Here is a 23,514-nt window from a genome sequence, read left to right on the forward strand (position 1 = left end):
TATGGAAAAGTCGCAAAAAAAAAAACTATGCCTATATTACACACTGTTGCACTATTGTCGTCTACTTAGTATTCTAACTAACTAAAATAAATAATTAATTAATTACTCTTTTTATGTTTCTTATGCTTCTTATCTATAGCCTTACCACTAGATCCAATACTAATATTAACTTTAGGTGGTACATCGAATCCAAAAGATTTAGCAACTTTAACTAAATCTAATTTATCAATTTGATAGACAGTTTTCAAATGATGAGATGCATAAGCTTGTAAATATGAACGATAACCATCTTTAGCAGATTGATGAAGCCAGTAATTACTCTTAATTAATTTCGATAATTGAGCTTGAACATTAGCAATCTTATTAGTTGGAAATTCATATTCATTTAATGGAACATTAGCAGCTTTTAAATATCTTAAGAATCCTAATTCAGTAGGAGTTAAGAACATTAATGATTTACCCTTACCTTGAGTACCTCTAGCAGTTCTACCAACTCTATGAATATAATCTCTTGGATCATCAGGTGGATCGAATTGAATAATCCAATCAACAGCAGGAATATCTAAACCTCTAGCAGCAACATCAGTACAAATTAATATACCTTGTTTAGCATTACAAAATTCAAAAAATGTATTGGTTCTCTTTTGTTGCTTTTGTTTACCATGTAAATCTAAAACTGGTAAATCAATATAATTTAATAATTCTCCAAAGTATTTAACACAGTTACATGATGAAAGGAATACAATAATTTTCTTTTTAATGTTTCTCTTAAGAAATGAAAATAATAATAAGAATCTTTTATCTGATTCACATACAACATACCCTTGTTCTAATCCATCAGCTGTGGATACTTCAGATTCTGGTACAACGTTAATATATAATGGACCTGGTCTTAATGAGATTCTAGCTAAATCTTCAACTTTAGTTGTTTGAGTGGCTGAAAATAACATTGATTGTCTTTCTTCATTAGGTAAGATCTTAATGATTTGTTTCATTTCATCTTCAAATCCAATTTCTAAGATTCTATCAGCTTCATCAATGACTAATGCTTTTAAATTCTTAAATACAAATCCTTGAGTATTTTGTAAATGATCTAATAATCTACCTGGAGTTGCAATTAATAAATTAACTCCTTTAGCTAATTTTTCAGCTTCTTGTCTTCTATTAGCACCTCCTATAACAATACCAAAAGTTTGAGTATGATGAGCCATTAATTCACGGGCAACACCAAAGATTTGTAAAGCCAATTCTCTGGTTGGTGATACTACTATAACTCCGGTACCATTTCTAGGTTTAAATTTTAATGAATATAACATTTCTATAGCTGGAATTAAAAAGGCCAATGTCTTACCAGATCCAGTTTTGGCAGCTCCTAAGACATCTCTACCAGCCAATAATGGAGGAATGGTTTTGGCTTGTACTTTAGTCATCTTACTAAATCCCATATCTTTAATGGCCTTTAAAGTTGGTTCAGATAATCCAGCTTCTTCAAATAATTCATTATCTACAGATTCTTGATTTGCGTCTTCTGGATTTACTGGTTGTTCTACAACTTTCAGTTTACCTATATGTGCTAGTTCATCATCATGTGACTTCTTCTTCTTATTCTTAGGCTTTTCTTCTTCAATATCTTCAACATCTGCCCCTAATAATTCGGCTACTTCTGCAAACTCATCATCTAATTCTTCTACCAACTTCTCGTTGTTGACTTCTTCTTCTTCTGATTCAGACTCCTCGTGACTTCTCTTTCGGGACTCGGTCTTTTTGCTCCTCACCTTATCTGGTCTCGATTTGGAACTCTTAGCCATTGTTGTGTAGTATGTAGTAGTATTAGTAGAGGTCTTATAATAGTAGCCTTAAGTATGGCTATAATTTTTTTTTCAGCTCCATCTCATCTGCTGTAATATTTTTTTTGAGAGAAAGAGATAGTCACATGGCGAGTCATGTGAGGCTCATGTGACTGAAAATTAGAGTATCCGGATATAACTATGACTAACAGATGTCCGGAGTTTACCAATTAGGTAATACTACTCTAACTATACTATAAATCGATTAAAAGCAATGGCAACTTATACGGTAGACTCCACGGGGTCATACATGCAAGCCATGCAGCCAATGATTGAATTTTTAGAGAGTTTCGGTGTAATGGCCGGAGAAGAGCACCGAATTCCGAATATCGATACTGAAAAATCTCGTAGAGTAGTGGTAGGAGATGTACTTGAGCAATTCCAGTCGATATCTTCGGATATTGTGGATGATATTGATGTGGGAGATGATGTTCAAGAAGCCGGAGATGTTGTAAGGCGAATTAAGGACGAGTGTGGACGAGTCAGTCAATTACGAGGTCAAGAACCAGATGATGTATACAATATTGTTCAAGCTACGTTAGCCGATGAACCCAACGATGAACAACTTCAATCACAATTGTTTGATATACTTGGATTTGAAGAGTTTGAGCTTATCTCGGAAATAGTACAACACAAGAAAGCATTGGCCGATAGTCAAGACAGTCGTAGTTCTGCCTCACAACCACAACCAGAATTTATGACTCCTCAACAACGAGCACAATTCTTAGCTGATAATCAAGAAAGAGCCAAGAATCAGAAACTTGCCCCTAAAGCGGTGCATCAGAAGTATCCTCATGTATTTAAAAACCCCGAAGTAGGAGGAGGAATGTTATCAATTACTGGTAAAAAGTATGCTTTACCTCCTGGTACTACACGAGAATCTCATGCAACTTTTGAAGAAATCATTATACCTCATGGAGAAACCAAACGGAATAAATGGATTACCGATGCTCAATTGGTTCGAATTAAAGATTTGGATTTGTTATGTCAAGGTACATTCAGTTATAAGACATTGAATAAGATGCAGAGTTTAGTATTCCCTGTAGCATATAATACTAATGAAAATATGTTGGTGTGTGCTCCTACTGGTGCCGGTAAGACGGATGTAGCATTATTAACTATTTTGAATACGATTAATCAGTATGTTACTGAGACTCCCATAGAAAGTAGTAGTAATAATTCTAATGATGATATCACTATAGATATCGATTATAATGCATTTAAAATCGTCTATGTTGCTCCTTTAAAGGCATTGGCAGCAGAAATTGTTGAGAAATATAGTAAGAAATTAGCCTGGTTAGGTATAACCGTTCGAGAATTAACGGGAGATATGCAATTAACTAGACTGGAAATATTAACTACTCAAGTTATAGTGACTACTCCTGAGAAATGGGATGTAGTTACGAGAAAACTGAATGGAGATAGTGAATTAGTTACTAAAGTTAAATTATTAATCATTGATGAAGTCCATTTATTACATGAAGATAGAGGTTCAGTTATTGAAACATTAGTAGCTCGTACATTAAGACAAGTTGAAAGTACTCAACTGATGATTCGAGTCGTTGGACTTTCGGCCACTTTACCCAATTATATGGATGTAGCTGACTTTTTAGGAGTTAATCGTTCGATAGGAATGTTTTATTTTGATTCATCATTTCGTCCTGTACCTTTAGAACAACAATTACTTGGAGTTCGAGGTAAAGCCGGTTCTAAACAAGCTCGAGAGAATATAGATAGAGTATCTTATGATAAGTTGGTTGAGTATCTTCATCAGGATTTACAGGTTATGGTCTTTGTACATTCTCGTCGAGATACCGTTAAGACGGCTCGAACGTTTATAGAATTTGCTAAGGAAAATAATGAAACTTCACTATTTAATGATTCAACTAATGATCAATATGATAAGTTCAGTAAGGAGGTAGCCAATAAGAATCGGAATAAAGATATGAAGGAATTATTTCAATATGGATTTGGAGTTCATCATGCTGGAATGCTTAGAAGTGATAGAAATCTTACTGAACGAATGTTTGAAGCCGGAGTCATTAAAGTATTATGTTGTACTGCCACTTTAGCATGGGGAGTTAATTTACCGGCTGCCGTAGTCATTGTTAAAGGTACACAAGTATATGATGCCAAACAAGGAGGGTTCATAGATTTAGGAATCTCGGATGTTATCCAAATCTTTGGGAGAGCAGGTAGACCACAATATGAACAATTTGGGACAGGGATCTTATGTACATCGAGTGATCGATTAGATCATTATGTACTGTTGATAACTCAACAACATCCGATTGAATCCAAACTTCTGGAAAAACTAATTGATAATTTGAATGCCGAGATCTCTTTGGGTAGTGTAACCAATGTGGATGAAGGAGTCAGATGGTTGGGGTATACGTATATGATGGTAAGAATGAGACAGAATCCATTTGCTTATGCCATTGAATGGAAAGAACTTCGAGAAGATCCGTTACTTACTAATAAAAGACGAGAGATGATAGTGGCAGCCGCTCGAAGACTTCATGGACTACAAATGATTATCTTTGATGAGAATTCAGGATCACTTGTGGCCAAGGATTTGGGTCGTATAGCATCTGATTTCTATTTACTAAACAATTCCATAGAAATCTTTAATCAGTTACTTAACCCATCAGCCACTGAAGCCGATGTGTTATCTATGATAAGTATGAGTAGTGAATTCGATGGTATTAAGTTTCGAGAAGAAGAAAGTACCGAATTGAAGGCCTTACTTGAAAGTGAAACCTCATGTCAGATCGCCGGGGATGTAGAGAGTGCTGCTGGTAAAACCAATATCTTATTACAGGCATTCATATCTCGAGCACTAGTTAAGGATTCGGCGTTAATCTCGGATTCTAACTATGTATCTCAGAATGCAGCCAGAATATGTCGAGCCTTATTCCTCATTGGAATCACTCGAAGATGGGGCACATTCCTTAAGATTATGTTATCGATCTGTAAATCTATTGATCGACGGATTTGGGGGTTTGATCATCCGCTTGCGCAATTTGATTTACCTGAACCAGTCATGAGAAATATCCGAGCTAAGAATCCTTCTATGGTAACATTAAGAGATATGGAAGCAGGAGAATTAGGAGATTTAGTTCATAATAATCGAATGGGTGATATCCTCTTTAAGTTAGTAGGCAAATTCCCCTCCATTGATATTGATGCTGAAGTATTTCCTATAACCAGTAATGTTATGAGAGTTCATATTGATTTAGAACCAGACTTTATCTGGGATGACAAGTATCATGGCCATGCCCAATTCTTCTGGGTTACGGTAGAGGAATCAGATAAATCAGAACTCCTTCATGTAGAGAAATTCATCTTGAATAGGAAACAGATGAAGAGTAGTCATGAAATGGATGTTATGATCCCGTTGGCTGATCCCTTACCTCCTCAAATCTTAGTTAGAGTGCTTTCCGATACTTGGATTGGTTCAGAATCGGTTCATTCCATCTCGTTCCAACATTTGATTCGTCCCTCTAATGAAACCATTAGAACCAACCTCTTAAAGTTACAACCTTTACCATTGAATGCTTTACACAACAGGGAGATTGAAGCCATCTATAGTTCCAAATTCCGATACTTCAATCCCATGCAAACCATGACATTCCATTCCCTCTATAATACTAATTCTAGTGTATTTGTGGGGTCTCCTACTGGATCAGGAAAGACCGTAGTGGCCGAATTGGCCATTTGGCATGCGTTTAAGGAATTCCCCAATTCCAAAATAGTTTATATTGCTCCGATGAAGGCGTTGGTTAGAGAAAGAGTCGATGATTGGCGAGCTAGAATCTGTAGAAATACCAAGTATAAATTGGTAGAATTGACTGGGGATTCCCTTCCGGAAGCCAAAGATGTAAGAGAAGCCGATATTATTATTACTACACCCGAGAAGTTTGATGGGATATCTCGTAATTGGCAAACTCGGAAGTTTGTTCAACAGATTTCTTTAGTGATTATGGATGAAATTCATTTATTGGCCAGTGATCGAGGTCCTATTTTGGAGATGATTGTTAGTAGAATGAATTATATATCTTCTCAAACTCATAAACCTATTCGATTACTTGGAATGTCGACGGCCGTTTCCAATGCTATAGATATGGCAGGATGGTTAGGAGTTAAGGAGGGATTATTTAATTTCCCTCTGTCAGTGCGTCCCGTTCCACTTCAAATGTATATTGATGGATTCCCTGACAATTTGGCATTCTGTCCATTAATGAAAACCATGAATAAACCAGCATTTATGGCTATAAAGCAACATTCTCCTAATAAACCAGTATTGATCTTTGTAGCTTCAAGACGTCAAACTCGTCTTACAGCACTAGATCTTATCCATTTATGTGGAATGGAATCCGATCCTCGTCGATTCCTTAAGATGCCCGATTCAGAATTAGAAAATATCTTGGCCGGAGTTAAGGACGATACTTTAAAACTTTCTCTACAATTCGGAATTGGACTTCATCATGCGGGTCTAGTAGAGTCAGATCGACAAATCAGTCATAAACTATTTGAAGCTGGGAAAGTACAAATCTTAGTGGCTACTTCGACTTTGGCATGGGGAGTTAATTTACCAGCTCATTTGGTTATTATAAAGGGTACGCAATTCTTTGATGCTAAGATTGAAGGGTATAGAGATATGGATTTAACTGATATCTTACAAATGATGGGTAGAGCTGGACGTCCAGCCTATGATACTTCGGGGATTGCTATTGTGTATACTAAAGAATCTCGTAAAGTGTTTTATAAGCACTTTTTAAATATCGGATTCCCCGTAGAATCATCTTTACATAAAGTATTGGATGATCATATTGGAGCAGAAATCTCTTCAGGAACTATTACTACGAGACAAGAGGCTATGGATTTCTTAACTTGGACTTTCTTATATCGTCGAGCTCATAATAATCCAACTTATTATGGGATTGAAGATGTTAGTAGTGCTGGGATCTCTCTGTATTTGGCTTCATTAATTGATAATGCCATTGACAATTTAATTGAATCTAGTTGTGTAACTTTAGGTGGAAAGGATCAACTTCATCCTACTCCCTTTTTGGATATCTCTTCCTACTATTATCTTTCTCATAGGACCATAAGAAACTTGGTTAATAAGGTTAATAAAGATTCTGGATTTAGAGATTGTTTACGATATCTTTGTGAAGCCACGGAATATAATGAATTGGCTACTAGACATGGAGAAGAATTAATTAATGCCGAGATGTCTCTATCCATGAGGTATCCTGCTGAAGATTTACAATGTGAATTTATATGGGATCCTCATGTTAAGGCATACTTATTGATTCAAGCCTTTATGAGTCGAGTTGAATTACCCATTGCAGATTATGCTCAGGATACTGTGGCAGTCCTTGATCAAGCCTTACGTGTACTCCAAGCATTTATAGATGCATGTTCGGAATTGGGCTATTTGAAGACAGTCCTTGTATTGATTCAATTAATGCAATGTATCAAGCAAAGATGCTGGTATGATGATGACCAGATATCTGTCTTGCCTGGATTAGAGACTTGGACGAAGAAGGATAATGCCAAGGTTGATTTAGAAACTTTAGGGAATCTGAATCGAGGCAGGTTATTTGGTATAGCTGCCACATTGGGTCTTGAACAGGAATCCGATAAGAAAGAGTTTGTTCGTATTGCTTCTCACTTACCGGTGGGTAAAGTGAGTATTACTCAGGATAGTTCTAGTGAGTTATTAGTAGAGATTAGCCATTCTAATGCTCCACTCAATAATGAGTTTAAAGTATATGCTCCTCATTTCCCTAAAGCACAAAGAGAATCATGGTTTATCATAGCTAGTGATCGAGAACATCAAGAGTTATTACTTATCAAACGGGCTAGCCCCAGTCTAGTGGGTAAGAAAGGTAAAGTTAGTTGTAGATTGGATATCTCGGAAGAGATCCGAGGTAAGGAAGTGACCATCTGGGCCATCAATGATTCGATGGATATCCAGTATGTGACTGACTACGATATGAACATCTAAGAGAGTTAAGTTTTAGTTTAGGTTTAGTATGGTTAATACTCAATAGTTTGAATTTATAGTACTACTTGTATTCAGTACTAGTTCTAATATACAGATCTATCATTACTCAAAGAAATCATCTTCTTCAGTGACTTTTTCTTCAGCAGCATCGATTTCTTCAGTAGCTACTTCCTTATGAGTATCGTCTAATTTTACGGATTTACCTTGGATAACATCATCCAAAGAGAATGGTAATTTATTTTGTTCCAAGAGTTGTTCAGCTTCACTTATAAGTTGTCTCTTTCTTGTTTCTGTTAACTGAGCTCCCTTTTTAGCTCGAGGATTAGACATATCTACTTGATCATTTTCTTTAGGATTAGGATATAATGAGATGTACTTTTCCGATTTAGGAAACAATACTGTATATACCAAATCCACTTCACAATGTCTTAACTTCTTTCTAGCTTTCTTTATATCTTTTCTTACACCACCTTTTGATACATCTTCAAATTCCTTTTTGGCTTGCTTTAATTTCCGAATGGCCTTCTTTTTCTCAAAGAATCGAACCATATGATACTTCTTGGAGATTTCCTTGGCTCGTAAGTTCACTTGAGCATTTCCTAATTCTACTTTTAATGCCTTTAATGATCTTTCATTCTCTACTCTTACGGTAGCTGGTAAATTGTCTTTCTTTAATAATCTTTCGATATCTCTTATTTTCTTCTTAATTTTAGCAGACCCACCACCGAGAACATGTGCGACTTTCACAGAGTCATCTCGTGCTGGTCTGGAACTCTTAGGAGCTTTAGCCATTGTAATAATTGTCCTAGTGATGTTAAGCTTAAGTAGGAGGCATTGCAACTTTTACCCTTCACTAATTTTTTTTTCCCTGTGCAGTTTCATGATGATCTGCCTGCACAGAAATTTTTCAGTACTTTTGGTGGTAGTTAGTGGAGTAGTAGTGGAAGAGTTTATTAGTGTAATTAATATAGATAGTTAACTAAGTAAATAGTAAATAGACTATGGGTATTTTAGAGAAGATCCAACAGATCGAGCAGGAGCTTTCAAGGACTCAAAAAAATAAAGCCACCGAATATCATATTGGGTTATTGAAGGGGAAATTAGCTCGGTATCGTCGAGAATTACTTGAACCTCTGGCAGGAGGTTCTTCAGGTGGTGGACAAGGATTTGAAGTTGCAAAAGCAGGGGATGCTCGTGTATCACTTATTGGGTTCCCCTCGGTTGGTAAATCGTCATTTTTAAATAAAGTAACCAATACAAAATCAGAAGCAGCTAATTATGAGTTTACTACTTTAACTTCAGTTGGAGGTATTCTTGAATATAATGGAGCTGAAGTTCAAATTGTGGATTTACCAGGGATTATAAAGGCAGCATCTCAGGGGAAGGGGAGAGGTAGACAAGTGATTGCTGTATCACGAACTTCAGATTTAATTCTCATGGTCCTTGATGCTACTAAGAGTGGAGATCAAAGACAAATCTTAGAAAATGAATTGGAATCTATGGGGATAAGATTAAATAAAGAAAGACCAAATATTTCTCTTAAACTTAAAAAGACAGGTGGTGTTAAAATGAATTCCACCAGTCCTCCCAAATATTTAAATGAGAAGATTGTTAGTGCTTTACTTAAAGATTATAAAATCCATAATGCCGATGTGCTTATTCGAGATGAGAATTGTACCATTGATGACTTTGTGGATATCATTAATGATCAATATATTTCTTACATCAAATGCTTATACGTTTATAATAAGATTGATGCGGTATCATTAGAAGAATGTGATAGATTAGCTCGAGAACCCAATACAGTAGTAATGTCATGTGAAATGGATTTGGGAATAGAAGATTTAAAGGAAGAGATATGGAGAAAATTGGATTTATTAAGATTATATACTAAAAGAAGAGGTGTACAACCTAATTTAGATGATCCGATGGTAGTAAGAAATCATTCCTCTATTAAAGAAGTTTGTGATAGTATTCATAGAGATATGAAGAATCAATTTAAGTATGCATTGGTGTGGGGGTCTAGTGCTAAGCACTCACCCCAAAAATGTGGATTGGGTCATCCAGTCCATGACGAAGATGTTGTAGAAATAGTTACCAAGTAGAGTAGGTGTACAGAAAAATGAATGTTTTGATTAGCGCGTCAGTATTTGTATTTGTTGATGTATACGGTGTAAAACAGAACGAAGAATAGTATCGTGAGAGTACGCAACGTAACGATGGAAAAGTATGGTGAATTACCGGACATTGATGCGAGTGCGCAGGATGTGTTTGAGACATCGGACGTAGAGAGTGTCGATGGTGGAGGGCCGGACAATGAGTCTATCAGTAGTGATATTGCCGGTGACAGTGTAGATGTATCGGTATCAAAGAACAAATTCAATCAGTCAGGTATACCTGACGTGTCCGGAGTCAACTTTCTGGGGTCAGTAGATCGAAAGCAATTGGGTCGAACAGGTTATGTGTTGTATGATGGTGGACAAGAATCGAGAGATGAAAAGCTTGCTCGTATACGTCGAGAGCTAGACGAGTTAAGTAGTGAATCCGTAGATTCAGAGGGTAGTGATATAGATAGGTTAGTGACTCGCTTAGAGGAATTATCTCAGGGTAAAGATGAAAATAAGAGTAGTAGTACAGATCATAGTGATAAGCTCAAGGCAGTATTTCAGACCATTACTGACAAAGTTAATGGAGGAAATGTTTCATCTAGCACCGAACCCTGGATGGCAGTTAATAGTACCGAAACGTTAGAACTTGAATCCAGATTAACTAAGATAGAACAATTGATAGGATATGACTCATTAACAGCTGTAGATCGAGTAACTGATGAGGGTAAATCCCTTGGAGCTCGTGTTAAAGAACTTGGCTTAAAGGTGGGTATAGTGGGTAATCCTGAATATAGCATAGAGAATATCAAGAATCAAGTCAGTCAAGTCAGAGCTGATATGGAAGCTTACGATAAGGAGAGAAGATTGCATCAACTAAAGATCAGTACTGATGGAGCAGTAACTCCACCCACCATTCCTATAGATGATAAGAAGATTAGTGAACTTCATGAACGACTTGGTGAATTTGATAAAGTCAATAAGATAGTTCCATTGGTGGTGACAAGATTAAAGTCATTACATTCTGTTCATAGTGATATGGCTACTAGTATCGCTAGTGTTAGTCTGTTAGACGAAGTTATAAGTAGTATCAAGAGTGAGCTTACAGCATGGAATAGTCTGATTGACCTGTTAAATGATAGGCTCGATAAAGAGAGTTCAGCCTATGAATCTAACAAGGTGCATATAGTTAGTGAATTACAACAGTTGAAAGATAAGGTGAGTCAGCTAAGTAGTCAGTAACTCATAGTAACAGTAATTAGCACTAAATAAGTAATACTAAGTAATACTAAATAATACTAAATGATACCAACTATATCTAATCTGCCATCTAATTAATTCTGAGGCGCTAATTTCTCCGTCAAAGTAATATTGTTCATATCTTTAGTGCGCTCGCTTAACCCTCCCCTCGCCGCTTGGTGTCCCCCTCGCTATCTCCTGCCCCATCGCTCTCCCCACAAATTTTTCAATGGTCATGATATAAAATGAACCATTACCACCAACTTAGTTCTTCTTAATTGATAACTATAACTATATAACATTCATTATGCTTAGATCCAGTGCACGTGCCACGCTTCGAATCACTTCTAGAGCTTTAACCACCAGAGCTTTGACTTCAGTTCGTGTTGGACCAGTATCAAGACTCGCTGTGAGATCAGTATCTCAGTTTGCTCATGCTAAAATCCCACCTAATTTGACTAATGAACCTGTTAGAGACTTTTCATTCAAAGATCAAAAGGATTGGGACTTGTTACGTGCCTCTATTACCAAATTTACTGATGAAACTTTGGAAATTCCCTTAGTTATTGGAGGTAAGAAGTTGTACAGATCAAAAACTATTCCTCAAGTTAATCCTGCTAAACATTCTCAAGTATTAGCTACTATTTCTCAAGCTACCAATGAAGATGTTCAATCGGCTATTGATGCTGCCAAAGCTGCTAAAGCTAGTTGGTCGGCTATGCCATGGACTGATAGAGCCGCTATCTTCCTTAAAGCTGCCGATTTAATCTCTACTAAATACCGTTATGATATGTTGGCTGCAACTATGTTGGGACAAGGAAAGAATGTTTACCAAGCTGAGATCGATGCTGTTGCTGAATTAATCGATTTCTTTAAATATAATGCTAAATATGCTGAAGAATTATATCAACAACAACCTATTTCCACTACCGCTGGTGTTTGGAATCGTGCTGAATATCGTCCACTTGAAGGGTTTGTTTATGCTGTCACTCCATTCAATTTCACTGCTATTGCTGCCAATTTAATAGGGGCTCCAGCATTAATGGGTAATACTGTTGTATGGAAACCATCTGCCACTGCTGTATTATCTAATTATCTTCTTTTAAATATTCTTGAAGAAGCAGGATTACCAGCAGGTGTAATTAATTTCATTCCTGGTAATCCAGTTGAAGTAACTGATATTGTATTGGCTGATAAGGATTTCTCAGCTTTACATTTCACTGGTTCTACCGCTGTATTTAAGAATTTATACAGTAAAATTGCTAATAATGTAGCAGCTGATAAGTATAGAGATTATCCAAGAATTGTTGGAGAAACTGGTGGTAAGAATTTCCATTTAATTCATCCTAGTGCTTCTATTGATCATGCTGTATTATCATCAGTTAGAGGTGCTTATGAATATCAAGGACAAAAATGTTCTGCATTATCAAGATTATATGTCCCAGAATCTATATGGGAAGAATTTAAGAATAAATTTGTGGCTCATGTAGGTGATATTCTGATTGGTAATACTTCAGCTCCTGAAAGTTTGAATTCATTTATGGGTCCAGTAATTCATGAAGCTTCATATAAGAAATTATCTAATGCCTTAGAAGAAGCTCAATCAGATCCAGAATTAGAAATCATTATTGGTGGAGCTCATGATAACTCTAATGGATTTTTTATTCAACCTACTTTGATTAAAACCACCAATCCAAACCATAAGTTCTTATCTACAGAATTCTTTGGACCTATCTTAACTGTATATACTTATCCAGATACTGAATTTGAAAATATTATTGAAAGTATTGATTCCGTTACTAGTTATGGATTAACTGGTTCTATCTTTGCAAGAGATCGTCAAGCCATTAGAATTGCTGAAGAGAAGTTAAGATATGCTGCTGGAAACTTTTATATTAATGATAAATCTACTGGAGCTGTTGTAGGTCAACAATGGTTTGGAGGTGCTAGAGCTTCTGGTACAAATGATAAAGCTGGTAGTGGTAATATCTTAAGTCGTTTCGTTTCTGTTAGAAACATTAAAGAGAATTTCTACGAGATCAATGATTTCAAATATCCTTCCAATTATCACTAGTTATTAAGTAATAGGAAAAAGAATTTAGCTATTTAGGTATATAGTGAATGTATTTAGTACAGTATTTACCAGCGTCCATGACGGGGAGGTCCATGTCCATGTCCATGTCCATGTCCATGATGTGGTGGCCCATGTCCGTGAGGTGGAGGTCCATATCCATGAGGTGGAGGTATATGAGGTCCATGTATTACTCTCCCTAGTCCATTACACACTGGACACAATTCTTCATCAAGTAGAAATGTATGGACTAGTCCTGACCCTCGACATCTACCACATAAGATTCCTCCCAATCTGGGATCTCCAGGAGGTACTCTTAGTGGAGGTAGACTTGGACCTGCCGTCCATGGTCCTTGAGATGGACCCATATAACTATTAGTGTAAGTACCCCCTAAGAGACCTCCTAAGGGATTGAATGGTGTATAACTAGCAGCCACTTGATTCCGAGGACTAAATCTTTCCCAACAATCCTGACATGATTGTCGATTCTTCTTCTTATATCCGGTATTATAACATTTATCACATAAGAAATTAACCGGGTATTGGAATGCTAATCGAGGATTAGGATTATAGGCATTCCCTCGTAAATAGAATCTATCCCAGCAATCTCGACATATCTTATTATTACTTGTTTTATAACCAGAATTTTTACATTTGGAGCAGAGAAATCCTCTAGGGAATTTAAAAGGTAATGTGGGGTTGGTAGTATATAACTCCGTTAAGTCTATATTACCTGTACTAGTGCTTGTTCCAGTGCCAGTACCAGTACTGGTGGATGTACTGGTACTAATACTGGAATTTACACTAGTACTGGTGCTTGTGCTGGTATTTATGCTAGGAACCAGAGAAGGTCTTGTAGGCATAGGCGGAGCATTATATTGAGGTCTTTGAGGTGTCGGTGGAGGTCGTCTTTCAGGCTTTCTAGTATAGTCAGAAATTGCTTCTTCGTATGTTGGAGGTGGTTCACTGGGAGGTTGGTCGTCGTCGTAGTTCATCTGGATGTCTATATCTAAGTATCTATTTCTATTAGTGTATATATTCTATTAGAGTGTCTCAATGTCTCTAAGGGTCTTTAGACTAGTTTAAACTGGTACGACATTTTTGCTGCCGCACTGAAAACAGAATTAAAAAAGTCACTTCTGTTGATAACACTGTTTTGACAATCATTAGCGATGATTTGGTTGTCGGAACGACAAAGTACGTATGGTATAGTGGTGCGGTGACTGTCAGTATTCAGTGGTTACTCCCAGTAGGCGGGGATACTGAATATACTGTCATTGATATTGTCACTGTCATTATGAAAGTTAAAAGATTTTACTAACAATATATTCAGAGTTCGGAGTCGGATTCACCGCCGGTGGATTCATCTTTTTCCTATTCGGCATTATGACATTCTTTGATTCGGGATTATTGGCCTTGGGTAATATTCTCTTTTTAGTGGGACTTGTCCTTATCATTGGACCTCAAAGGACTGTAACGTTTTTCACCAGGCCAACTAAATTAAGAGGTACATTATGTTTTGCATTAGGTATCCTTTTGATTCTTATGAAACACGCCTTCATTGGGTTTGTATTGGAAAGTTTTGGTATTTTGGGATTATTTGGTGACTTCTTTGGTACCATAGTTCAATTCTTAAGATCAATTCCTTACATTGGAGACTTATTAAGCCATCCGTATCTTGCACCAACCATTGATAGATTAGCTGGTATTGATACTTTACCTGTTTAGGACGAGTGTTTGTAGTTTTACTATTTGTACTATAGAAGAGTTTATATGAATACTATACTAATTAATTGTAATATTTATTATTAAGAAATACTCGTAATAGTAGTAATAGTAGTAGTAACAGTAGTAGTAGTAATTGTTGTTATAGTCATTTGAAATATAGAGAGTCATGTGATAAGTCATGCGTTTCTCACGTGCTGGATCACATGCTTCTCATGTGAATTTCTGACATTCCAAACATTTTGATTCATGCATGAACTGCAAACTCAACAAGTTAAGCGCAAATGGTTTAGTGGTAAAATCCAACGTTGCCATCGTTGGGCCCCCGGTTCGATTCCGGGTTTGCGCATTTCTTTTTTTCCCATCTACAAACAACATTTGAATTGTACCTGTTCATACTTAAGGCTTTGGAAGGTGGGTGTTCATAGTTAAGTAAAATTTTCAAGCTATGATTTTTCAGTGCACCATTTTTTTTTCAATGGAAACGCGACATTAAGAGATGAGCACACAGAGAGATACAGACAGTAACACATACAGTAACACAGACAGAAACACAGACCACAGACACTCAGACAGAAATGAGTAGACGACAAGAGATCAAACAGAAAGAAGAACTACAGGCGCGTTTCCAGTACTCAGTAGCGCAGAATAATGCGAAAGTGCTCAGTTGGCTCAAGCCCAGTGAGCAGAAGGGACAGACAAAAACTCAGACAGACAATAAACCAGATAATAACTCGGACAGTTTCTTTAACTTACCCATTATACCGAGTGGTCAGAGTTTGGCCAGTGTAGAGAGTATGACGTCTGGCTTGACTAAGATCGGGGAGTTCATTCAGTCTACCGATCAACAAATGAAGAGTGTTAAGCAGAGTAGTGGTCCAGGTCACGCGAACAATGTCGCTAGGCGAAATGTCTCTAAGCCCATGTTAGCCTTAATGAATAAGAGTCGAAATGTTACTAGAGATAGAGTTAAAGAGAAGGCTCAGGCTCGAGTTAGTATTAATAAGTCGGTCAAGGAAGAAGTCGACTCGGATCTGGACGAAGACCGGATTCTTGAAAGTCGAAGTGTCAAGAAGAGACTTCCGGATATAGCGAAAGCAAAATCAAATACAAAGAAGAAAGGCCGGCCATTCTAACTCAGAGGATCAGTATATACACTACATAGACAGTAATAAACATAATACACTAATCTTAGTAATAATACAATATAAAACATATAACAATGAGAAATTTTAGAAGTGAATTGTGAGTAAATTATGAGTGAATTCCGAAGGTAGGCACCGCTACGATAATCGTCTTCTCTTGAGATCTGAATCATGCTCATTCTCTTCTATTTTAATGAGATCAGACCGGATAGTAACTCCATTACTTTGACCATCATCAAGTAATGATTCGACCGATACTTTTTTAGAAGGGTCTGTGTTTGTCTTCGATAAGGGAGAACTAGTAAGAGACCGATGAGAGGCCGAGTTACGCTGGACCATCTTCAGACCATTGGAACTTAATGGAGGAGTTAAGCTGCGGAAGGAGGGAAGCTTTATGTCTGTTTGTTGTTGTGCTGTTGGTGGTAAGACATCATAAGTCTTAGCGGCCACTTGATCATGAGGACTTACTGAGACTGAACTCTTTCCATTAGATTCTAAACCATGATGGGAAATAGATCCAAACGATGAAGCTCGTTGGAAGGTGGTGGTGGAGATGGAAGATACAGATGATTGATTGGAAAAGATGGAGTTATGAGATGATTGGGAACCAATAGAGTCATTTTGATTACGAATGATGCTGTTCTTGTGGCTAAGAATGTGACTGGAATCTGCCAGAAGGTCTGCAGGTTTATGTGGAGGTGGAGGGTAGTAGAGTTCGATTAGGGAAGGTCTTAGGCGGTCCTTTATCGAAGTATTGGGAGGAAAGGAGGGACGTTTAGCGTCTATGGTGGAGGGAGAACTGGGTAATGAAGAGGTAGTTGACATTGTTGGAGCTGAAGGTGCTGGTGGTGCAGTAGCTGCTGGTAGTGGAGGATGAGCAGATGTACTTAATGGAGATGCTTCAAAGTTAGCAGGGATACTTCTAGGGTGGGTAGTAGGAATTGGAGATTCGTCATTAGTTGGTTCTGGAGATTTGGGTTTGGCATATACCATGGTTCCTGAAGAAGACCGATGAATGGATGATGGTGGGGGTAACTTTATAGACAGTCGAGAGTCTATAGAGTCTCTCGAAAATGAGGAGGTAGAAGTAGTGTTGGAATTATTACGACTGGTTGGTGTTGGTTGATAATGAGGACGGTATACTTGAGGATCAGTCGGTACAGGTACTGGTGCTGGAGCTGGTGCTAATGGATCATAAAGTAACGAAGGGTTTCTAGGTCTAGCCGAGTTGGAGCTTGTAGTTTCCCAGATTTTTCTAAACTGAAGGTTTGGAGAATAGTGTTGGACTTTAATGGAAGGAGTGGGGGCAGTAGAACTGTGAACTGGGTCGGAATGGTTACGTTTAGTGGAGGGGGAGAGTGCTGCATCTTGTGGAGATGAAGGTCTTACTACTACTGGTGGTGGAGGTAACTGTTGTTGTTGAGGTGCAAGGTGTGGAGGCGGAGCATGTTGTAAGTATGATGTTTGTGGTGGATATGATTGTGGGTAAGCAGCATAGACTGGTTGGGGTGGGTAGGGGTATGAATAGGGCACTTGTACTAAGGTTGAATCATGTTTTGGAAGTGGTAAAGTATGTGGTGGCATAGGTACTGGTTGCATGTGGGAGTGAGGATGAGGTAGAGGGATGGGATTACCTGTAGGTCCATAGTATTGCAAGTACTGAGGTGGTGGAGGGAAATACTGAGCATTAGGAGCATGCATATCATAAGTAGTTGGTGAAGGTGTTAAAGCATAGTCTTGGCTAGGGTGATGCATATGTTGATGATGATTATTTTCTCCATTATAACTATTACGAGAACTATTGGAACTGGACCGTCTCTTTATATAAATTAATGAGGATTCATCTCCTTTACGGAATTTCCCACTCAGATGTTTGAACTCCCATACGGGAGCTGCTTCTTTATCTATGGCATTAGCGGAGGATGGTTCACTAACTTTATGGAATCCGTACATGTGTAATTGTCTAACAAAACTAGCAACATTGCCATGTTTGAAATATCCTGTAAGGGCTTCGGCAAATTCTTTACCGGGGAATAAAGCAAAAGTATTATGTTCGGGAGCTCCCAGCCACCATATTAAATGTGTTAGTTTGGGGTCACTAAGCATAGTGAAGAGCTTATGCACAAAGGCATTCTTCTTGACAGGAGGATCCTGAGCTTTTTTACTCATGGCTGGTCCTGGAGTCGGCGGATGTTCCAGCAAATCTTGAATCAGTTTGGCCGGATTTATAGGGGGTAACTATTGAGAAGGAAATAACAGTAATGCCTTTAGGCTGAAGTTACTGCGGCAGAGTTTTTCACTCGGTATTTATCAACTCACTGGTAGGGACCGTCAGTCAGTTTTATGGTGGGAAACTAGGTGGATTTCCGGTCACAATAAGGGAGCAGCGCAGATGCGGTAATTGGAGTTCTTTAGCCGTCACAACCACTAAGGAATTGCAACTTATTTAGGATTTATTTTAGTCTGAATTATGGTTTCCGATAGGATTTCGTTTTCGTTTCGGTATGTTTTCCGGGTGGATTTTTTTTTTCGCTGGGGGGGGTGAGGGTGGTGGGGAGGAATTTAGCGGGACTATATATGAATCTAAATTGTGGAGTAGATTGTTAAAACCTTGAGATCCTGTTAGTTGAGATGGGTCAGAAAGGAGGGCAAGAATTTAGTCAGGAGATCGTCTTAGTGATATATGAGTTTTAATTAATAATTTGATCTGAAGAGTTCCTTACTGTACCGCAAAAAAGTCATTCAAACGGAAAGAACAAAAGAAAAAAGAATTAATAAATTAAATAATTAAATAATTAAATAATTAAAAAAATTAAAAAAAAAAATAAAAACGAATTAAAAAAGAATTTAAAATAAATTAAATTAACTCAATTAAATCAAAAATATTCCCAAAGATTAAATAATAATTCAATATTAAAAAAATATTCCTGCTTTAGTGCCAAACCTGTATATTTTTCTGTGTCTAAATTATGTATGAGAATATCTATTTGAACGTTAAGCAAGTTGATGCGTCGTCTTATTCGTTCGTTCGGTTCACGGATTCACAATTAATTGATTGGCTCTCCACAAACGAAAGTCGGAAAAGTCTTGTACAGCTTCTTTGATCTGGTGGATTGGCTTATGTATTATCCTGTTGCGAAGAAACTAACAAAGCCTTACCTTAGCCTAGAATTATGATTTTGTTTTGTTTTGTTGTGTTGTGTTGTGTTTTGTTTTGTTTTGTTTTGTTTTGTTTTGTTTTGTTTTGTTTGTTTTGCTTTTAAATCTGCTTTCTTTTCGGGATTCTTAGAAGTGGGTTCCACTGAGATAATAACGAATTATTTTATGAAAAGTAATTAATATTAATTATTTTTTTACAGTTTATTTTTGCAAACTTTTTATTATATTTTAGGCTTTTCTTTCTTTGGTTCCACTCACAAAAGTGGATGGCTTTTTAATTTTTGATTGCTGGTTGTATGAGGTACATAAATTCACAGAAGCTTGCGTAAAAAATAACCGCTGAAGCTTTTTTCGTGAATATTTTCACTATCACCATCTCTGTGTTTCTTTCTCTTATGTGTGACGTCTGCAGCCAATTTATTTCGACTACTAAACACAAAATTAATTTTAACAGCTTTTACACTACTATAATATTCCAGAATAGGAAATAGATTTTATAACCCATTTTATGTATCGAGTTATGTCGTTCCAATTACGATATAATAGCTGACGATCAAGCGGTTGCCCAGATATTCATTTAATATTAATTTATTTTATTACTATTAATATAATCTAAGTATGATCTGTATCGTAACCCTTTTTTTTACGGGAATTCATCTGGAATATTCTGAAACAAATTCGGCTGGAATCACAATAAACTATAACATTTGAAGAATTTAGTCTTCATCAATTTACAGCCATTGAATAAAAACCCAGAATTTTTATGTGAGAAGTGCCGTTTCTTTTAGATAATCTAGGAACTAGCTCGTTAAATCAGTTCAGTTTACTTTAACCTTTTTTCTAAGTCCCTGAAAGTCTTGGATTTTTTTCACCTCTACGTCATATTCTAATCCTCTATCATTATTTAAAGTTCTTACATTAGCTCAGGTTTTAGTAATGAGGAGATTGTTGAAGAATAATGGCATATATATCCATTGCCTTCTTTAATCTTGTTTTTAGATTTCTAAAGAAATGCTACACGATTTCTCTGCTAAGAGTAATTTTAACTTTACAATGATGCTACGGCATCCTTGTTCATTGTTGTTGTTATCAGTTCTAATGATTGGCCCTTAGTTGACATCCAGATCTTACGCATCTCCAGTAAATGTAATGGTTTGAATTTTTTTAATGGAAACTTCACAACCACTACGTCATTTTCACAATCGCAAAAATTTTGCAAACCTTAAATCGTAGCAATAATTTTTTTCTCTTTCGATCTTCATCAGAAAGACAATATTTAACACATTTGGAAGTATTGATTAATCGTCGTCAATTCATTTTCACTCTCCCATTAATTATTCTAGTTTATTTTTTACTAAATCACTCGATTACTTTGCTTTTACGGTATTTATGTTTCTTATTCTGTATTTACTAACTATTGTGTTTTTAACAAGCTTCTGAAAATTTATCAGTCACACCAGCTGTCCCTGAAGCAATTGACTTTGAGTTTGACTCTTACTTTGACTTTGGCTTAGGCTTTGGCTTTGGCTTTGACTTTGACTTTGGAGGTCTTGGCTGCATCCCGTGACAAACCAATAGCTGTCTGATTTTTTTCCCCATGTATACTATTCCTTTGTTCAGAAATCAGTGATATGAGCACTTGGTAAAATATCTTCCTTTTTGGTCCTACTCAACATTTTCGGCGTTATTACAGATGTGGTCTTCGAGACTTTTAAGCGGTTTTGGATTATTTACTAAAATATTATTTTTTCTAGAAACACTCGCTCAGAAAAATAATATCTCCGTAAATAATTCCTGACGTTCCATAAACTTTTAAAAAACAAGAAGTGGTGAGATCAAAGTATCTGGCTCAGAAATAATCTTTAGAATCATATGTGTAACTCGTGGGTGTGTAGAAGTGTAATTACAGAACCACTTCATTATTAGTTCATAACCTAATTAAAAATGCTAAATCATAAAAGTTGAGCCAAGAAAGTTGAATAAAATAGTTTAACGTATACCCTCATTAAAGTTTTGTTCAATTTTTCAAACAATAAAAGAGAAGTAAGGAGACTTGGCTAAACTTTCAAAAATAATGATAATTGGAAAAATTATAATTATTTCCTTCGTATCCACTACAACGTTTTCATGAATGATATCGTTCATGCTTAATCAATTTGATATTAATAGAAATCAACTAATTAAATCAATTACGATTGGATTCTATATAGGAGAATAATAATAATGATAGGTCGATCGTCTAAATATATCCCCTTTACCATGTTTGGGGGATGCGTTACCAGTCAGATCGCATATCATCAGTTACTCCCCTCTTTTATTATTTTCTCCTAACAACCCCAACTGGAGAACATTCTGCAACAGAAAATTTCTGTAATCCTTCTTCCTCTCATTGAATTCTATTCGCTGTTTAGTTTCCTTCTCTTATTCATTTGTACATCTTCTATTATATTTGAGTTCTATTATTCGTGTTTCTAGTTGGTATTGTTGAAAATCTTTCTTTACTTTTCTTTTTCCTTTCCTATTCTGTTGACGCCTCCATTCCTTTTGAATCTTCGATGTTTGCTGATCTAAGCTCCCAGTACGATTAATTATGTTGGTATATTTTCTTGGCCCTTTCCATGGTCATATTTCTTGGGGAGTCACCATATTATCGTTACCTTTTTCTGTACTCATCACCGGTACCGCCGTCCATCTCAGAAAAATATTAATATTGTGGACTGTTATATTAATTTAAGTTTCTCAGACTTTCTTTGTTCTTCTTTTAGATTGCGCATGTCCAACAGGTACTGTGCTATCCGCAAATTTGTTTTGAAGGATCTTCGCTGACTCGCAATTATACATTAACAGGCTCATTTTTAGCAACACTGCTATTACTGTAACATATAATGAGAATATAATAATGCAAGATACATCCTCAAATTCCCAATACTTTACTAAAGCATGTGGGATTTTCATATGCTAATATTCTCTATATGGATTGTAAATATAATTAGAGTTCAATTATGCTGTAAGGTTTTGTAATCAAAATTGCGATAAACTTGTAGGCTGCCGTGTGGCAGACTGAACTGGATGTCCTTACAACGAACGATAAAACAAAAATTAAAATAAAAATTAAATTAAATTAAATTAAATTAAAAAAATAAAAGTAAAGTAAAAATAAAGTAAAAATTAAAATAAAAATAAAAGTGAAAATAAAAAAAAAGAATCATAAGAAATGAGAGAAACAAAAGAGATTTACAAAATGATTTACAACCAATGCCTAATACAGAACCAGGAGAATATGCGTGTTTTAGTAGTGAATTGTGCATCATGCTTAAACACCAGTCAGAAAGCATAAAAAATAATCGTGCGCACTGATAAAACCAGAAGATCAACATATTACTAATGCAGGACAACTGCCACCGGTCACCTCTAGGATCTACAGAACAACTTCATTCATTCTACACTGGATTTTCTGACAGCCTGCACATTCTGCAGGCATTGGCATCAGTTTACAATATCTTAACCAGGCTGTGGCAATACAACTAACCCATGAGCTCATGTAACAATTAAACATATAGAATGTAATGTATCACATTAAATAGGCATTGGGACTGGGCCCATGCAAGCACTAAAATAACATCATAAAACAAAATCAAGCTTGTCATACTTATTACTTTTATTTTTGAGTTAAAATAAACTTAATACTCGCCACCGCAATTCCAGTTCCCGTCCGGACTTCGAAGTCATCGATTGTTTCTTGCAAAACTTCTTTCTTAGATTACAAAATAGAAAAATAGATCTGTACCTTTCGGTTCTTTTTCTTCGGATGTCTATTTTTGGAATGTTGCAGGTCAACTCCGTTACCCTCGGCCCAGTAGGTATAATTATTAATTTGCAGCTGATTTATATATCCGCAAACTAATTCATATTGTTTGTAGCTGAATTCCGTTAGATCTTTACAAAGTTATTCAAAACTGTTGGAATATTATACAAAGCCAGCTGAGTTCTTGGCCGTCACACGATTGTATAGTGTATTTACAAATCCGAGAACATTTAAAGTTAACTATAGTCAGCTGAAAGTTTCCCGGAATTGTTAGAATTTATTTCCTTTCTTGTGCCACTTTGTTCCCCTCTTGTTGTTTAAAGTATAGAGGTTGTTGGTTGCATTTATCATGTGAGTTCAAAGCCGTCAGGTTGTTTAATCCCTATTTCTTCGTAATGCCCG

The 23,514-nt window shown here is 36.5% G+C and overlaps 10 protein-coding genes and 1 non-coding gene across 11 annotated transcripts; 7 read left to right on the forward strand and 4 right to left on the reverse strand. All coding sequences in view use genetic code 12, as the record gives it.

The window, feature by feature from the left end:
• Position 1: 1 nt before the first annotated feature.
• HAS1 (ATP-dependent RNA helicase) lies at positions 2-1,922 on the reverse strand. Its single transcript, XM_064884643.1, has one exon. The coding sequence runs from the start codon at positions 1,806-1,808 to the stop codon at positions 99-101; it is 1,710 nt and encodes a 569-aa protein (XP_064737151.1). The 5' UTR covers positions 1,809-1,922; the 3' UTR covers positions 2-98.
• Positions 1,923-1,950: 28 nt separating this feature from the next.
• Positions 1,951-7,912, forward strand: RJT21DRAFT_121594 (putative RNA helicase). Its single transcript, XM_064882152.1, has one exon. It carries the CDS (start codon positions 2,062-2,064, stop codon positions 7,861-7,863), a length of 5,802 nt encoding a protein of 1,933 aa, XP_064737152.1. The 5' UTR covers positions 1,951-2,061; the 3' UTR covers positions 7,864-7,912.
• RJT21DRAFT_107832 (uncharacterized protein) lies at positions 7,913-8,677 on the reverse strand. The gene has a single exon (XM_064879863.1). The coding sequence runs from the start codon at positions 8,653-8,655 to the stop codon at positions 7,966-7,968; it is 690 nt and encodes a 229-aa protein (XP_064737153.1). The 5' UTR covers positions 8,656-8,677; the 3' UTR covers positions 7,913-7,965.
• On the forward strand, positions 8,678-10,012 carry RJT21DRAFT_121597 (uncharacterized protein). The gene has a single exon (XM_064882153.1). The coding sequence runs from the start codon at positions 8,865-8,867 to the stop codon at positions 9,966-9,968; it is 1,104 nt and encodes a 367-aa protein (XP_064737154.1). The 5' UTR covers positions 8,678-8,864; the 3' UTR covers positions 9,969-10,012.
• On the forward strand, positions 10,013-11,281 carry RJT21DRAFT_121599 (uncharacterized protein). Its single transcript, XM_064882154.1, has one exon. The coding sequence runs from the start codon at positions 10,083-10,085 to the stop codon at positions 11,208-11,210; it is 1,128 nt and encodes a 375-aa protein (XP_064737155.1). The 5' UTR covers positions 10,013-10,082; the 3' UTR covers positions 11,211-11,281.
• Positions 11,282-11,479: 198 nt separating this feature from the next.
• Positions 11,480-13,446, forward strand: PUT2 (1-pyrroline-5-carboxylate dehydrogenase). Its single transcript, XM_064882155.1, has one exon. It carries the CDS (start codon positions 11,515-11,517, stop codon positions 13,279-13,281), a length of 1,767 nt encoding a protein of 588 aa, XP_064737156.1. The 5' UTR covers positions 11,480-11,514; the 3' UTR covers positions 13,282-13,446.
• Positions 13,314-14,468, reverse strand: RJT21DRAFT_45602 (uncharacterized protein). The gene has a single exon (XM_064884645.1). It carries the CDS (start codon positions 14,271-14,273, stop codon positions 13,347-13,349), a length of 927 nt encoding a protein of 308 aa, XP_064737157.1. The 5' UTR covers positions 14,274-14,468; the 3' UTR covers positions 13,314-13,346.
• RJT21DRAFT_121602 (uncharacterized protein) lies at positions 14,396-15,362 on the forward strand. The gene is made up of 2 exons (XM_064882156.1): positions 14,396-14,475; positions 14,612-15,362. The coding sequence occupies exons 1-2, from the start codon at positions 14,451-14,453 to the stop codon at positions 15,004-15,006; spliced, it is 420 nt and encodes a 139-aa protein (XP_064737158.1). The 5' UTR covers positions 14,396-14,450; the 3' UTR covers positions 15,007-15,362.
• RJT21DRAFT_t107 lies at positions 15,282-15,352 on the forward strand. The gene has a single exon. It is a non-coding gene; the product is annotated as a tRNA-Gly (tRNA).
• Positions 15,282-16,183, forward strand: RJT21DRAFT_121603 (uncharacterized protein). The gene has a single exon (XM_064882157.1). It carries the CDS (start codon positions 15,582-15,584, stop codon positions 16,137-16,139), a length of 558 nt encoding a protein of 185 aa, XP_064737159.1. The 5' UTR covers positions 15,282-15,581; the 3' UTR covers positions 16,140-16,183.
• On the reverse strand, positions 16,184-18,766 carry SFL2 (Sfl2p). The gene has a single exon (XM_064882158.1). The coding sequence runs from the start codon at positions 18,315-18,317 to the stop codon at positions 16,287-16,289; it is 2,031 nt and encodes a 676-aa protein (XP_064737160.1). The 5' UTR covers positions 18,318-18,766; the 3' UTR covers positions 16,184-16,286.
• Positions 18,767-23,514: the final 4,748 nt, after the last annotated feature.

This window comes from Scheffersomyces amazonensis (genome assembly GCF_036850825.1).
Source record: "Scheffersomyces amazonensis strain UFMG-HMD-26.3 chromosome Unknown RJT21scaffold_5, whole genome shotgun sequence".
In the NCBI taxonomy this organism is placed as follows: Eukaryota; Fungi; Ascomycota; class Pichiomycetes; order Serinales; family Debaryomycetaceae; genus Scheffersomyces; species Scheffersomyces amazonensis.